We start from the raw sequence: 15,980 nt of genomic DNA, 5'->3' as shown, positions 1-15,980 counted from the left end.
TATTCAATACCCGATGACTGGTTATTTCTTACATCCATCATGACCATTGGTATTCGTTATGGGTTTTATACTAGAGCTCCTCATATACCATCCACTCGATGTTCTATTGTACGAGGTAATTTTGATTATGTTTTTCTATTATAAGTTTTTTTTGAGATTTTATGTGTCATTATGTGCAAGTCCTTTTGAGATTTGATTTATCGTTGTTTCGTTTGTGCAGGTCCTTTGCATTCATCGATAGTAGAGCATGTGCGGGATGGATCACCGCTTTACAATAGAGAGCATATTGTGAGGAGACAAATGAATGATCTTTCTCATAAGAGAAGAATTCAATTTGTTGATTCTGACATTACTGACTGAGAATACGTATTTTGTGGTGCATTTTGAGAATATGTAATATTGGTCCTTTTTTGCATCTTCGTATGCTATATTACTATGATACTTTTGTTTTCGCTATAAATCTACGAGACATGGATGTTATTTTGAGATATGTATATATGAAGTCACTTGAAATAATGTATTGTGTTTACTTAAAACATGACCTAAATTGGAGAAACTGAGCCTATTTTTTCTGGAACTCTACCTACCGCCGCCGCCGCAACGCGCGGGTCTCCAATACTAGTTATAATTACAGCAAGATGTAGGATTGCTGCTCTCACTACTACATGTTAGCCTAATACCGGCGCTTATACCGACGTCATTCAACGGGGTCTAAAAAAGCCCCGTCATCGGTATAAACGCCGGTATATGCACCGGAACCACAACGTCGGTATAAGCGTCAGGTAACAATACCGGCGTCTATACCGGTGTCTATACCGACGCTCACCGGCGATAATACCGACGCCTATTCCAGCGTCTATACCGGTGTATATACCGGGGTGTATACCGGGGTTTATACCGGGCTCTATACCGACGCCAGTACCGGCAGATATACCAATGAATATACCGGTGCATATACCGGGGAATATACCGACGTTGTACCAAATTTTTTTTTGGGGTAGAATAGTGTTGCCTGGCTGCCTGCAATGAACAGGATCAACAACAGCAAACAGACAACACCATTCTGTCTAAAATAGAGCACAAAAACAACCGTGCTTATTTTTTTATTTTCCGATCGACAAACAAGAAATTAAATTAAACATTAATACTCAAGAATGTTTTGATCATATACCATTAGTTTGAAGGTCATCTTACATCATGGTAATGCCTCCCAATTGACGGTCTCTCCTTCTTCTTCAAGCATCTCAAATAAGGCCACAAGGCCATGTTTGTGAGCGTACTTCTCCTCTCGCCTACTTGGTGGGCGATTCATGGCCAACTCCTGCACAAACGATTAACAATTATAACTTGTTGAAATCAACATTTAGCCCACATACATACATTTACATAAATAAAATTGCTACAAATACTTACGAATTCATGGCGCATGGTTTCGTAACCACCACTCCCAAGATGAGAAGCCCCTACTGTTTGGAGTCTTGCCCTTGTCGCCTCTCTTTGTTGTTGTCCTTGGTAGACATTCTTTCGTAATGCTTTTGAGTATCTTGAATCAAGTCGAGGACCACATACAGGACATGCATTGTAACCCGATATAGACAAACCTGAGCATTCTCCATAGCCAGGCCAATCATGCATTGTCCACATGAGAATACCTTGCACAGTTGTAAGTCTTTGGCCACTCTGCTGCTTTGACATGTCCTTCACTTCAATTCCGTTCCACAAGGTGCGTAACTCATCAATAAGTGGTGCCAAATATAAATCCATGTTCTTCACCTTGCACTTTCTTGGAACTATTAAAGAGAGCAACAAATGACCTTTCTTTATTGCTAACCATGGCGGAAGATTATAATTCACAAGGCAAACAGGCCATGTGCTCCATGAAGAGCTCCTTAAACCAAAAGGGTTTACACCATCCATTGCTAGGCCAAGACGGAGGTTTCGAGGTTCTTCCTTAAAAGCCGGCCATTTCTCTTCAATGCGTCTCCATGCGGGTGAATCAGCAGGCACACGCATCACTTCATCTGTGAATCGAGTTGTGGCATGCCATGTCATCAAGCTTGCTATAGATTTGCACCTGAACATGCTTTTTATTCTTGGGATGATTGGAAAGTGCCTGAGAACCTTTACACCGGGACAGCTTCCCCCTGAACATCTTCTCTATATCTGTTAGAGCCACAATGGGGACATTCTTGCAAATGCTCATATTCATGGCGGAAGAGGCAACAATCATTGTGACAAGCATGAATATTATTGTAATCCATGCCTATGGATTTCAATAACTTCTTGGCATCTGCACGAGATGGAGGCATCTCGTTGCCAGGGGGCAATATCTGGTCTTTCAAAAGCCTGCAAGTATGGCAATATTCGATCGTTACTATTAAGATTTTCTCAAATACAAGTTGATAATTTATCATTTCAACAGTAGATGTAATCTCCAAAAAAAGTCCTTACTTGAATAGTTCAGTGACACTTGTATTAGACCATCCAAAAATTGACTGCAAATTTAGCATCGTAAGAGATGCACGCAATACAGATATGTTGGCACCATTGTATAATGGAAGGCGTGCAAGTTTACGCATGGCCTCTTCCTCTGGTTCATAATTTGACCGTTGAGAATGTCGTGGTTGATGATCTTCATGTTCATGCTCCTCGAAGAGAGCTTCTTGTTGCTCGATGAAGGCATCCAACATTTCTTCCATTAGACCTTCTTCCATTCCCTCGGGTGCTGTTAATTGAGCTCCATCTGTCACTCCCTCCTGTGATATTCTCATCCTTTGTTGGGGACGAGAATTCACAGGCGCAATGTTATCAAGATGCGGCTGCACACTTGCTTGGTTGTACGATTGAAACCGTAAATTTTGCAAGCGCTCCATTGGAAATATGCCAGCGTCATGAACATGCTGGTTGCAAATCCTTCGTTTTCGAAAGATTTGGTACTTACATCGTATGCATGGACACGCTATTCTCTCTTCAAGATTGAGAGGCTCCATCTAGCAGGATAACATGTATATGCAGCTCATTAAATACAAATCATTATGCATTACACAAAGCATTATGTAAACCATAAAATAGGGCTTCTTTTCCCCAGCTGTGAGGGAGATTTTAAAAAATAACATTTAAAGCGTCAAACGGGCTTCTTTTTCCCAGCCGTTGAGGGAGACTTTAAAAATATTTAAAAAAGCGTCAAATGGGCTTCTTTTCCCTAGCCGTTGAGGGAGATTTTAAAAATAACTTATACATTAGCTTATCTTCTCTCCATACAAAATTAAGATGAATTTGAACAAGGATGGAGAGAGAAGCTATCTCTATTCATAAATAGCTATTTATAAAGGCCTTATGCAAAAATCTATATGCATAGATTCTGTAAATAGAGCCTACACATTGAGCTCTATACGTAAGTCTTATGCAAGCTTTATGAATAAGGTTTATGCAATCGTATGTATAGTAAGGCTTGTAAGCCTTACGTATAAGCTTGCATAATAAGGCTGCAAGACTTATGCGTAAGCTCTATGCATAAGCCAACTGCATAAGTCTTATGCATAAGCTCTATGCATAAGCTCTATGCATAAGCCATATGCATAAGTCTTATGCATACGCTCTATGCATAAGCCATATGCATAAGCTCTATGCATAAGCTCTATGCATAAGCCATATGCATAAGTCTTATGCATACGCTCTATGCATAAGCCATATGCATAAGTCTTATGCATAAGATCTATGCAAGACTTATGCATAAGCTCTATGCATAAGCCTTATGCATAAGCTCTATGCTATAAGCCTTATGCACTATGCTAACCCTTAATTCCATCACCCAATGGTGTAATAAACATGATCTTGTTTTACATGGATAAGAGATCTTACCTTGATAACATATATAAACTCTATGAATAAAGAGAATACCTTATGCATAGAAAAACAGAGCATAAGAAATATATGTTACATGTATAAGAGAGTATAAACATTCAAAAAGCTTATGCTTTCCATCCATGCAAGGCACTCTACATCAAAAAAAGCTTTATGCATAAAAACATAACGCATGTGAAGCCTTATGCATAAAGCTCATCCATAAGATTTATACATAAAACATTATGTATTAAGCTTTATGCATAGATCTTAATTCATGCATTCAGCTAGATTCATATAGTTCTATGCATAAACTCTATGTATAGAGCTTGCATAAGCTTACAAGCCCTATGTATAGAGCTTTCATAATCTTACAACCTCTACGTATAAAGCCTATACATAGAGCATATGCATTGAGCTTTTACAAGAAGGCTATGCATAGAGCTTTCAACAAGAAGGCTATGCAAGCTCTATGTACAATGTCCATGCAAGCTTTCAAGAAACCTATGCATAGAGATTTTATAAGCTTGCAAACTCTATGCATAAAGCCTATGCATAGAGCTTATGCATAGAGATTTTACAAGCTCGCAAGCTCTATGAATAGAGCTTATGCATAAAGCTTGCAAGAAGGCTATGCATAGAGATTGCAAGCTTATGATAGGTTTTATGCATAGATATTGAATTAATCCTATGTATAAGCTTACAAGAACCCTAAACTAACCCTAAACCATAAAACAGGGATGCAATAATACGTAGAAAAAAGCATAAACAAGAAAAATCGAAAGAGGATCTACCTCTTTTTTACGAAGCTGAAGGAGAGGATTGGTGAAAGAGCTGCAAAACAAAATATTAAACAAAATAATTAGTAAATTAAACACAAGAATAAGAACTAATACAAAACCCTAAAATCTCTATGCATGCATTAGGAGATCTATGCATACATAGAGAGCTCTCAACATGCATAGAGAGCCAAAAAAACACAAAACCCTAAACGTTCTAATTCCTAAATTAAAAAGTAAAAGCAAGAACATATTAGGAGAAGGAGAAGAGGAGAAAAGAAGAAAGAAGGATAAAAGAGGAGAGAGGAAAAAAGAGGAGAGGGAGAGAAAGAGACGTTGCATACCTTCTCTGCAACGCTGCGGAAAACAGAGAAAATACGCTCTCGGCTGTAAAAAACTTACGAGCGTCGGTATATGCTTCGGAATATGCGTCGGTATATGCTTCGGAATAAACGTCGGTATATGCTTCGGTATACGCGTCGGTAAACGAAAATTTGAAAATACCCCGCCCGACTTGTCTCCTCCAACATTACGACGGGCATACCAACGTTCGCCATTTGCGTCGGTATTTTAGCGTCGGTATGCCCTCAAGCTCTTGTAGTGTCTCTTGGCAGCTTCCATAGGTCTCTCTCTCCTCTCCGAATCAGACTTTCTAACCTTTCAAGGATGGTGGACGAAACCCATCTCTAATTGTACCGCCTAGCGGCCCCCTTTCCCTCTTTCTCTCATCTGTCATTTCAGCCTTTGCTCCACAACAGTATTGATCACGTAAGCCACTCGGACACATGACTCTTTTGATACGTGGATTGTATCTCCTCCTCAAGCTTTGAGTAACCTGTAGATAATAACTTCGCCTACAGTAACGCAGAAAAAGCCCACGTATCACGCCTATCAATCGTCTTTCAAGTTTCAACACGCCGGGTAATTAATGTCATATCCACACCGACATGCGCTTCTATAAAAAAGTCTTGCAGGAGGTTGTGTATTCAATATAGTTCAAGCAATCTAGGCCAACTATGGTTGATATTGCCAGTGCTAATTCGTGCTTTGCAGCTGCACAGGTGTTTCTAGCAAGCATTTGTGTCTTCTTGGCGTGCAAGCTCCTATTGTTTGTTCATACTTATTGTTGGAGGCCTTATTGGATCACGAAGCTGATGCTGAAGCAAGGCGTCACGGGGCCAACGCCTCGCTTTATCGTTGGCAATCTTGCCGAAAGAAACCAGATGAGAAAGGACGCCGTCCAAGACGACATGCATGGCGTTTCCCACGACATTGTGGGTCGCTTGATGCCTGACTACGTTCAATGGTCGCAAAGCTATGGTACTTCCTCTCTTTTGCTAAGGTGTCAGCTAGCTCGTTATAATCCACACGGGAATTGATAAAGGGTTGGGGTAAGTGTGCGGCACCAAGCTGACCATAGCGCATCGTTGATGAATGATTCTTTCTCGTTAATATCCATAGAATGCTATTGTAATCACGGCTTAAGTTTGATCAGTGTCATGAATGGCTAATTAGTGGTCCCTCTCTATGTTCAGGAAACCAATTTTTGTTTTGGTGGGGATCAGAACCTCGGTTGACTCTCTACGATCTGGACCAAATCAAGGATCTGCTGTCGTCGAAGCATGTGCAATGCTTGGGAAGGTCGAAGTTACAAAGAGATGGAGTGAATGATTTCATAGGGAAGGGGCTGTTGATGGCTAACGGAGACGCATGGGCGCATCAGAGGAGGGTAGTTGCTCCCGCGTTTTATCTCGAGAAACTCAAGGTAAAACCTATTAGCCCCTAGATGAACTGAACCAGTTAGTTGAGGATAAGGGATGCTCTAAATTCAAGGTAGAACCTATCAGCGATTAATCTAGAAATGAAGCCTATCAGCGATTAATCTAGAAATGAAGCCCTAGTTGAACTAAACTAGTTAGTTAAGGGATGCTTGGACATTAAGATACCATGATCTAACTTCCCCAAACTACCTTGATGATCATGTCTAGGGCCAAGTTGGGCATATGGTAGATTGCATCTCGCAAATGTTGGATCAATGGAACGAGCTTCTCCTCAATGACGGAAGTGGATCGATAGAGATCGAAGTCGGCGAGCACCTGAGCCGGCTTACGGGAGACATAATCGCACGAACCGAGTTCAGCAGCAGCTACGAGAAAGGCAAGATAATCTTCTCCAAGCTCAATGAGCTACAAAAACTCTCCACTTAGTTGGATCGCCGAACACGCATGCATGCCCAAAGGTCAATATCATCCTCTAATCATCTACCTTCTTGTATGTATAAATTTTCTAATCAAAACAAACATCTTAAGCTCTCCGTTCACAAGATTGTTAATAACACTTTAGTTCCAATGTCTTTTGTTAGCTTTCCTTTGGAATTTCATAACACGAATTAATTAAAATGAGATAATAAAGGCCTCGCCATTTCCACCTCATCATCATCAACTATGCCGTAGTGACAACAATGTGCTACGTTTTTGCCCCTTAAGCCTGACGTTCTAGGTCAAGGGCCGTGGCTTCCATGGACATCAAACATTACGACTCGATTATGATGCTAACTTACTAACAACTCTACTCTCACTCCAATCGGATGAGTGAATGACTTGCTGGGCTCGTCCCGTAGCTTGTCGAATGCCTTCAAAAGTAGCTTGTCCAATGCCTTCAAAAGTGGCCAATATTTAGAAAGGTAGTATTCCCTTGTGGTATTTGGGTGTGTGCATATGGATAGAAGATAGGGTGAACTTATGTGCGCCAATAAGATAGAGTTTAGGACCCCATCTCAAAAAGAGAGAAAAAAAAGAGATGATCCCAATATTGAAAGGTACCACGTAGATGCTTAAGCCTTTAACATTTAGGAGAAGATGTCTTCCACATGTCATGTATAGAAGACATCTTTAAGTTGAGCATGCGAGATGGAACACTTCATGTAAAAGTGAGGTGAGGACTCTGGCCGAAGGGTGACTCCAGAGTTCGAGGATGGCAAGTCAAGTGATGCTAACCTATTTTTTCATTAAAGTGGTGGATGCACACATGCATGTTTCACAATTCCTGTGACTTGTGTTGATTCATGCTACTCGGGTATGATATTAGCATCGAAGTCAGTTGAGCTACACACACTTCCAAAATCTAAGCCTAGAAGTTGGAAGTTTGTGCTAAAGGGGGGCTTCTGCTGACTCAACTATTGTCTACTATCTCTAATTTAGACTTCAATTATAGTGTTGTGCTAATTGAAGCACTCAAAGTAATTAAAAATATTCACAGATTGATAAATTGAACTTTGACCTAAGTTTCAAGGCCTTCATTTTGAAGGTTCAGGTGTCTCAAGTCTGTAAAAGATGCACAACTTGACGAAATCCTCCCTACATATCCGCTTATTATTGCAAAGTTCACAAGCAGTGCGTAGTCAGAGCATAAACAAATTTGGCTACTTCTTTAATGTCACAGGCTGCAAGTGGGTCAAGTGCCTAGGGAGCACTTTTTATAGAAGAAGTTAAGGCTTCAAATATTGTGTGGGGTAATTTTGTGCATGGTTGCTTAATGTTTGTGGATTTCTTGCTGGTCATCCTTACTACATAAAGTATGTGGTGGTTGGATCCCTACATGTCCAAGCACTTTGTCGTAGACATTTGTGAACCCCCTTGAGCCTTTGAGGTTTTATAGTAGCTAGCTATGATTATAGCTCTCAAATGATGTTACTTGACCAGATAAAGGGCTTTTTCGATGGCACACATATGTGGGCTCTACAAGTTGAAAATCAGTAAATGCATGAGAAACCCTTACATTCCCACGAATTTCGATTATGTCAAGCTAGTCATCGTAATTGCTAATTTAAACATATTTTTTAAGAGAAATTTAGATCCTTAATTGTGTAAGTTTAACATGGTTAGAAAAATCTTGGCAAGGTACATTTTAAATGCAAGTGATCGCGTTAATTGTGCTCTACAAGTTGAAAATCAGTAAATGCATGAGAAACCCTTGCATTCCCACGAATTTCGATTATGTCAAGCTAGTCATCGTAATTACTAATTTAAACATATTTTTTAAGAGAAATTTAGATCCTTAATTGTGTAAGTTTAACATGGTTAGAAAAATCTTGGCAAGGTACATTTTAAATGCAAGTGATCGCGTTAATTGTGCTCGTGGAAGATACTATGAAAGCCCATCCCCATACCCTCGCATTGCAGGAATGTGTGGCTCTTGTAGAGCCCTAAATAGTCTCCATGATTTTTCATAGCTTTTGAGATTTCACCTAGACCTGCTTATCAGGAGAAAGGGAAAAGAATAATCAAGAGGCCTTAAAGCTATAGGGTACCCCCATTAATTTCTCACCATGCTTTGTCAACGTGGGTGGCAAGCACCATCCATGAGTAAATCAAATTTTGTTAAATCTTAAGACTTGAGATGCCAAGCTTACATGGCACCTCCCTTCTAGTTCAACGCTTAAACACAGATGTTTGAACACCTATAGGCCCAAAATCGCCGCCCACAAGGCTCGAACCCACGCAAGTGCTTGAAGCCACACCTTACATGAATCCTTTTCACTTAGATTTGCATAGATATCTCTATCTATGCGCCTCTACACATATCTTCTAATATTATATTATGTGCATGTGTAAGAGAGAATACACATGCCTATACATACATATATAAATAAATACACACACACACACCCCAGATATGTGCATGTGTAAGAGAGAATACACATGCCTATACATACATATATAAATAAATACACACACACACACCCCAGATATGCACATGATACACACACTTGCACACAACACATAGAGAATGCACACTTACATGCACACACAAGCTTGCACATACACATGCATGCGTATACATGCATGGAGGCACCTATCTAGCATTATGTGAAAATTGTCATGCTAGCCATTTTGGCACAAGTAGACTTTGTTCCTAGCCCTATTTTCCATTGAATATTCGACTCTTAAAAACATGCATGGGGTACATAATTTAGCATCTTTAAGTTAATTAAATAATTCTTAGTGTACTAGCTTCGTTGCCTGGTTTACAAATTTTCCTAGTCATAATTTCTAGTTTATGATCTGCTTTCCCTCAGTAGCGTAGGTAACCCTAGTCTACTTTTCATCAGTTTATCTGCTTTCCCACAGTAGCGTAGGTAACCCTAGTCTACTTTTCATCAGTTTACTACGGTCCAAATATGGCGATGAACAACGGATGTTCTTTTTGAGAACTTCTTGGAGGGTTCTAGAATATACAAAGACTTAAGGCAGAGTAGTTGACCACCAGAGCGAGCTTGCCTTGCTATGGTAGTCCGCCGGCCTTATTTTTCTTATTTTAAGCGTATTTTTTGATGCTAAAATTCTAGTCCCACAACAAATATGTGCAGTATACAGAAGTTGAAGATGGAAGTGGAGGCGTCGCTCATGGCGATCATTGAAGCTCGCCGAGAAGCGATGAGGATGAGCTGCGATCGGTCATCCGACGGCTACGATTTGTTGGGGTTGATTCTACGGGAAATCGAGGCTGCGAGTAAGGAGCAGTGCGGCTTCCGCTGCACCTCCCAGCAGCTTATGGACGAGTGTAAGACCTTCTTCTTCACGGGCCACGACACCACCTCCCTCCTCCTCATGCTCCTCGCGTCTAACCCAAGGAAACCCACCACATGCTAGAGTCACAGGTGTACAGAGTGACCCGCAGGCATTGCGGAGATCCCAGAGAGTCAGATATCCTGTTTTGACAGATTGACATATAGAGATTTTGCTATGCACTATGCATACATGACATCTATGGTAAAGCATGTGGAACCTACATGCTACACAGAGGCTATTGGAGAGCATGTATGGCTTAACCCTTGTTAGAGTCCTCAACACTATATTATTCCTCATGCTAGCCATGTCACTCACTAAGTAGTCATTGCTTATAGTTTTCCATTGAATAGTTGAATCTTCAAAACATACATGGAGGCACCTATCTAGCATTATGTGAAAATTGTCATGCTAGCCATTTCCGCACAAGTAGACTTTGTTCCTAGCCCTATTTTCCATTCAATATTCGACTCTTAAAAACATGCATGGGGTACATAATTTAGCATCTTTAAGTTAATTAAATAATTCTTAGTGTACTAGCTTCGTTGCCTGGTTTACAAATTTTCCTAGTCATAATTTCTAGTTTATCTGCTTTCCCTCAGTAGCGTAGGTAACCCTAGTCTACTTTTCATCAGTTTACTACGGTCCAAATATGGCGATGAACAACGGATGTTCTTTTTGAGAACTTCTTGGAGGGTTCTAAAATATACAAAGACTTAAGGCAGAGTAGTTGACCACCAGAGCGAGCTTGCCTTGCTATGGTAGTCCGCCGGCCTTATTTTTCTTATTTTAAGCGTATTTTTTGATGCTAAAATTCTAGTCCCACAAATATGTGCAGCATACAGAAGTTGAAGATGGAAGTGGAGGCGTCGCTCATGGCGATCATTGAAGCTCGCCGAGAAGCGATGAGGATGAGCTGCGATCGGTCATCCGACGGCTACGATTTGTTGGGGTTGATGCTACGGGAAATCGAGGCTGCGAGTAAGGAGCAGTGCGGCTTCCGCTGCACCTCCCAGCAGCTTATGGACGAGTGTAAGACCTTCTTCTTCACGGGCCACGACACCACCTCCCTCCTCCTCACGTGGACCCTCATGCTCCTCGCCTCTAATCCCTCCTGGCAAGATCGAGCTCGCGAAGAAACACTCCACCTGACCCAAGGCAACCCACCCGACGCCGACATCCTAAGCAGGCACAAAGTGGTGGGTGACCATTGAATCCGTTTTCCTACTATCCTTATTTTTCCCTCCTTTTTATGTTACTATATGCCAATTGTATTGTGCAGCTCGACATAATTAATCATCTGATCCTCACAAGTTTAATTCCTGCAAATTGTATACATTACATTATAGGGATAAGTAGCGTTCCGTATCCCTTTATGATAGGTTTATTTGAGAATAACACCTTATTTGATCTGGGCACAAGGCAATGGGCATACTACCTGCAGAAGATAGGACAAATATGCTAAAAAGGAGAGCTGCTGTAAAACAGTGGTCATTGTTATAGGACGTGTACCTGCTGTTTAGATGGTAAATGAATGCTTATAACGTGGTTGAATGGACTCTGGATTCATGTACTGTTACGGTAATCTTTAGCTAGGTTGATCTATTTTTGCTTAATATGGTTAGTTTCCTATTGATATGTGTTTTGTGCGTGCAGCTCGGCATGATATTGCTCGAATCGCTGAGGTTGTACACTCCGGCAACGCTGCTCGCGAGGCAGGCGTTTACGGACATGAAAGTGGGGGACTTGCACATACCCAAAGGGCTGTCGGTGTGGGTGCCGGTGCTTGCCATCCACCACGACAAGTCCATATGGGGTGAGGATGCAGACGAGTTCAGGCCGGAGCGGTTTGGCGAGGGAGTGGCAAATGCGTGCAAGCATCCCACGGCCTACATGCCCTTCTCCTTCGGCCCGCGCAACTGCGTCGGCCAGAACTTCGCCATCATCGAAGCCAAAGTCGTCCTGTCGATTCATATTTTCAAGCTTCTCTTCAATAGATAAGGACATGAACATGGTTTTCCAGCTAAGGCAAGACCTATCATGACTCTTTATTTTGTTTTGTTTGGAGAACCCTCTTTTGCACCTAATAGAATTAGCAGGGATGACAAGGACAATTTGCCATAGCTTTAATATTTCGGGAAACATTTGCCTCCATTTAATCTCACTACTACATTGTACCCAAGAGTCAAATATACCCTTAGTGGGATAAGACTCCACTAATGTAGGCACAAAATGAGAAAGTTCTCCTTTGCAAAGCTTTCTGTTGACTAAGCAAGATGAGCCATCACCATCAAATCGATCACATAATCGATAAAAAAAATTACCTCGTAAAACATTATTGTTATGCTCTGTTGTCTATATATTTTTTTGGTGAAAAGAGCTTCATTGTGTTAAACAAGTTACAATCATAAAATCTTTCATCAAAACTTGACACAAGTTTTTGAATGAACTCCTTTGCCAAAACAATACATCCTCCCATGTCTCCTTGTTGAGTACTACTTGGAAGAATTTCGTACTTGAGAACATGTGTGTTTCTCAAGACTTCCTTGTCTTCCCATCCTAATAACCCACCCATAGATCTCTTTAAAATTCCTTAAGATTATACAAAGTTCTCACATGCATCTTTAACAAAACAAGATTCTCGCGGTGCACAATGCAATATGCAAACCCACAAGATGGGAGACATCTGGTCTAAGCTACTTTGCAACAAGTCCTTCATTCACGCCAACCATGGCTCTATCTCCATATTAAGCAAGCCCAACCATCTTATCCTCTCTTAATTGCATATATTTAACCAACTGTTTCACTCCCTCATACATAGATTGGGCCTTTCTATCATGTATGTGCACAAGCCTAACAAATCAAGTTTCACACACACTAAATTCTTCATTAGATAAGTATGTTATGTGAAAAATGAAATCATTCTCATAATGACGATCTGTGCTTCCATCCATCATTATGGAAAAGAATGGACTTGCAAGAATATTGTCTTCCAATATACTTCATAGCTTGCTTCTAGACCAACTCCTTCCCAGATTGTGAATTAGTTAGGAAGATTATTCACTTAACAAAGGCATATTAGGTATATTGGGCCTTTCCATCATGTATGTGCACAAGCCTAACAAATCAAGTTTCACACACACTAAATCCTTCATTAGATAAGTATGTTATGTGAAATATCAAATCATTCTCATAATGACGATCTGTGCTTCCATCCATCATTATGGAAAAGAATGGACTTGCAAGAATCTTGTCTTCCAATATACTTCATCTTGCTTCTAGACCAACTCCTTCCCAGATTGTGAATTAGTTGGGAAGATTATTCACTTAACAAAGGCATATTAGGTATATGCATTTACATATTAAACTCACATTATTCTTGGAATGATTCCAATGACATGTCATTTTTAGCAACAAAGCATGCAATTTGCATCACACTTATTATGCAACTTTTTTCGCATTCTACCATCAAATCCACATGTTTTTCAATCACCTTAGATGGTGCCATTGCTTTTAACTTCAATCTTTCCACACAATTTTTATGACCTTCAAAACTTTGATGAATTTCAAGAGCTTGGTTTTGAATAGTGCTTCTACACTCTTCTCCAAAAATATTATCTGCTTTCATTTCAGTGCACACTTTACATTTAATTCATTCTTTTTCATTTTTTATCAATTATAGGATAAGGCCATGGAGAAGTTATCTTCCATGTATGAAGAAAACTTCTCACATATGTTTCTTTTTTTTCTTTTAGATGGCATTTCTTAAACCACATTTCTATGGATGTCTCACAGGAAAAAAAAAGACAACTAATGCAACTCTTAATAATGGTTGAGAGAAGTTTTGACCTTGTAACTCAATGCACTAGCTCCATATCAAGCAAGCCCAACCATCTTATCCTCTCTTAATTGCATATATTTAACCAACTGTTTCACCCACTCATACATAGATTGGGCCTTTCCATCCTGTATGTGCACAAGCCTAACAAATCAAGTTTCACGCACACTAAATTCTTCGTTAGATAAGTATGTTATGTGAAAAATCAAATCATTCTCATAATGACGATATGTGCTTGCATCCATCATTATGGAAAAGAATGGACTTGCAAGAATCTTGTCTTCCAATATACTTCATAGCTTGCTTCTAGAAACTCCTTCCCAGATTGTGAATTAGTTAAGAAGATTATTCACTTAACAAAGGCATATTAGGTATATGCATATACATATTAAACTCACATTATTCTTGGAATGATTGCAAAATGACATGTCATTTTTAGCAACAAACCATGTAATTTGCATCACACTTATTATGCAACTTTTTTCGCATTCTACCATCAAATCCACATGTTTTTCAATCACCTTAGGTGGTGCCATTGCTTTTAACTTCAATCTTTCCACACAATTTTTATGACCCTCAAAACTTTGATGAATTTCAAGAGCTTGGTTTTCAATAGTGCTACTACCCTCTTCTCCAAAAATATTATCCGCTTTCATTTCAATATAAACTAGAATCAAAAACAAGGTTATGGGGAACGTCCCTTGCATTTGTTTGTCGTGCCTCCGAATGCCACCCAAAGAGATATTGAGCTTGAATCTTTTTTAGGTCGTCCCATGCTTCTAGATTCCGAGCTTTGAGATGAGTTGGCATGATAATAGATCAATCAATGTATAAAAAAAGGCCAATTAGTAAAATACAAGTTGAAGGAGGCCAAAATTTTAAACCTTACTATGCGTGTCTCACAGAAAAAAAAAAGACAACTAATGCGAATGTCCCTTGCATTTGTTGTCGTGCCTCGGAATGCCACCCAAAGAGATATTTATCTTGAATTCTTTTTAGGTCGTCCCATGCTTCTAGATTCCTAGCTTCGAGATATGAGTTGGCATATAAATAGATCTATCAATGTATAAAAAAAGGCCAATTAGTGAAATACAAGTTGAAGGAGGCCAAAATTTTAAAACTTACTATTGGTGTCTCACAGGGAAAAAAAAAAAGACAACTAATGCAACTCTGAGAGAAGTTTTGACCTTGTAACTCGATGCATAGGGAATGTGTAAATTGTAATCGACAAAAGTTTTATAAGTACATTATAAAAAATTAGCTTTGAAGCGCACTCATAGTAGAGCAGCCCCATCAACCTTGAGAGTCCAGACTGGCAGTAGAGCAGGCTCAGGCTGCAGCGAATCATGATCTCAGACTCCAGAGAGTAATCTCGATTAGCTTCTCCCAGATTGCAAGAAGAGCGTGACTGGCCCGGGCAGTGGTTGCAACATGCAACAACTTGCAAGAAGAGCGTGGCTCTGGAGGAAGGCAGGGCGCAGAATCCATAGTCGTAAACTGTGAACGGCCGCTCTCTACAGCTGAGAAATAGGAAGTTTAAAAGCTAGCTACTGGACTTTGGAGAGCTTAGATTCTAGAAGAGGAGGCAACATGGGCACATATCTAGCCAGGACCAAAGGAAGCTCATGCCTAAGTTCTTCGCTTAGAAGTTGGAGCGGAGGAGGCAATGGGGGCGCATGTCTTACTTGCTCGTTTCTCAAAGAAAAGCTCAGGCCTGATGCCTGACTTCCAAGTTCTTCGCTTGGAAGTTGGAGAGGAGGATGCAGGCTACAACAGAGCCTACCTAGATAGTAGTGGTACAACAGTTTGAAACAATGTGAAAAGTCAAATTCTAATCTCCCGCCAACGAGTTGGTGACTCTAGTCGATTAAATTGCTAATTATAAGGATCAAGAATAAGGCCACCAAGTTCTAATATTTAATCAAATCGTAAATAAATCTAGGTTCACCTAAA

At 40.2% G+C, this 15,980-nt stretch overlaps 1 protein-coding gene across 1 annotated transcript; it reads left to right on the top strand.

Annotated features, from left to right (window-relative positions):
* Positions 1-5,635: 5,635 nt before the first annotated feature.
* On the top strand, positions 5,636-12,190 carry LOC147612124 (cytokinin hydroxylase-like). Its single transcript, XM_086784171.1, has 6 exons — positions 5,636-5,942; positions 6,158-6,387; positions 6,611-6,828; positions 9,991-10,182; positions 11,010-11,388; positions 11,846-12,190. Exons 1-6 carry the CDS (start codon positions 5,639-5,641, stop codon positions 12,188-12,190), a joined length of 1,668 nt encoding a protein of 555 aa, XP_086640297.1. The 5' UTR covers positions 5,636-5,638.
* The last annotated feature ends 3,790 nt before the right edge of the window (positions 12,191-15,980 follow it).

This window comes from Cibotium barometz, chromosome 46 (genome assembly GCF_041138505.1).
Source record: "Cibotium barometz isolate CiBa-2024 chromosome 46, ASM4113850v1, whole genome shotgun sequence".
Taxonomy (NCBI): Eukaryota; Viridiplantae; Streptophyta; class Polypodiopsida; order Cyatheales; family Cibotiaceae; genus Cibotium; species Cibotium barometz.
This window is presented reverse-complemented; position numbering and strand designations above follow the sequence as displayed.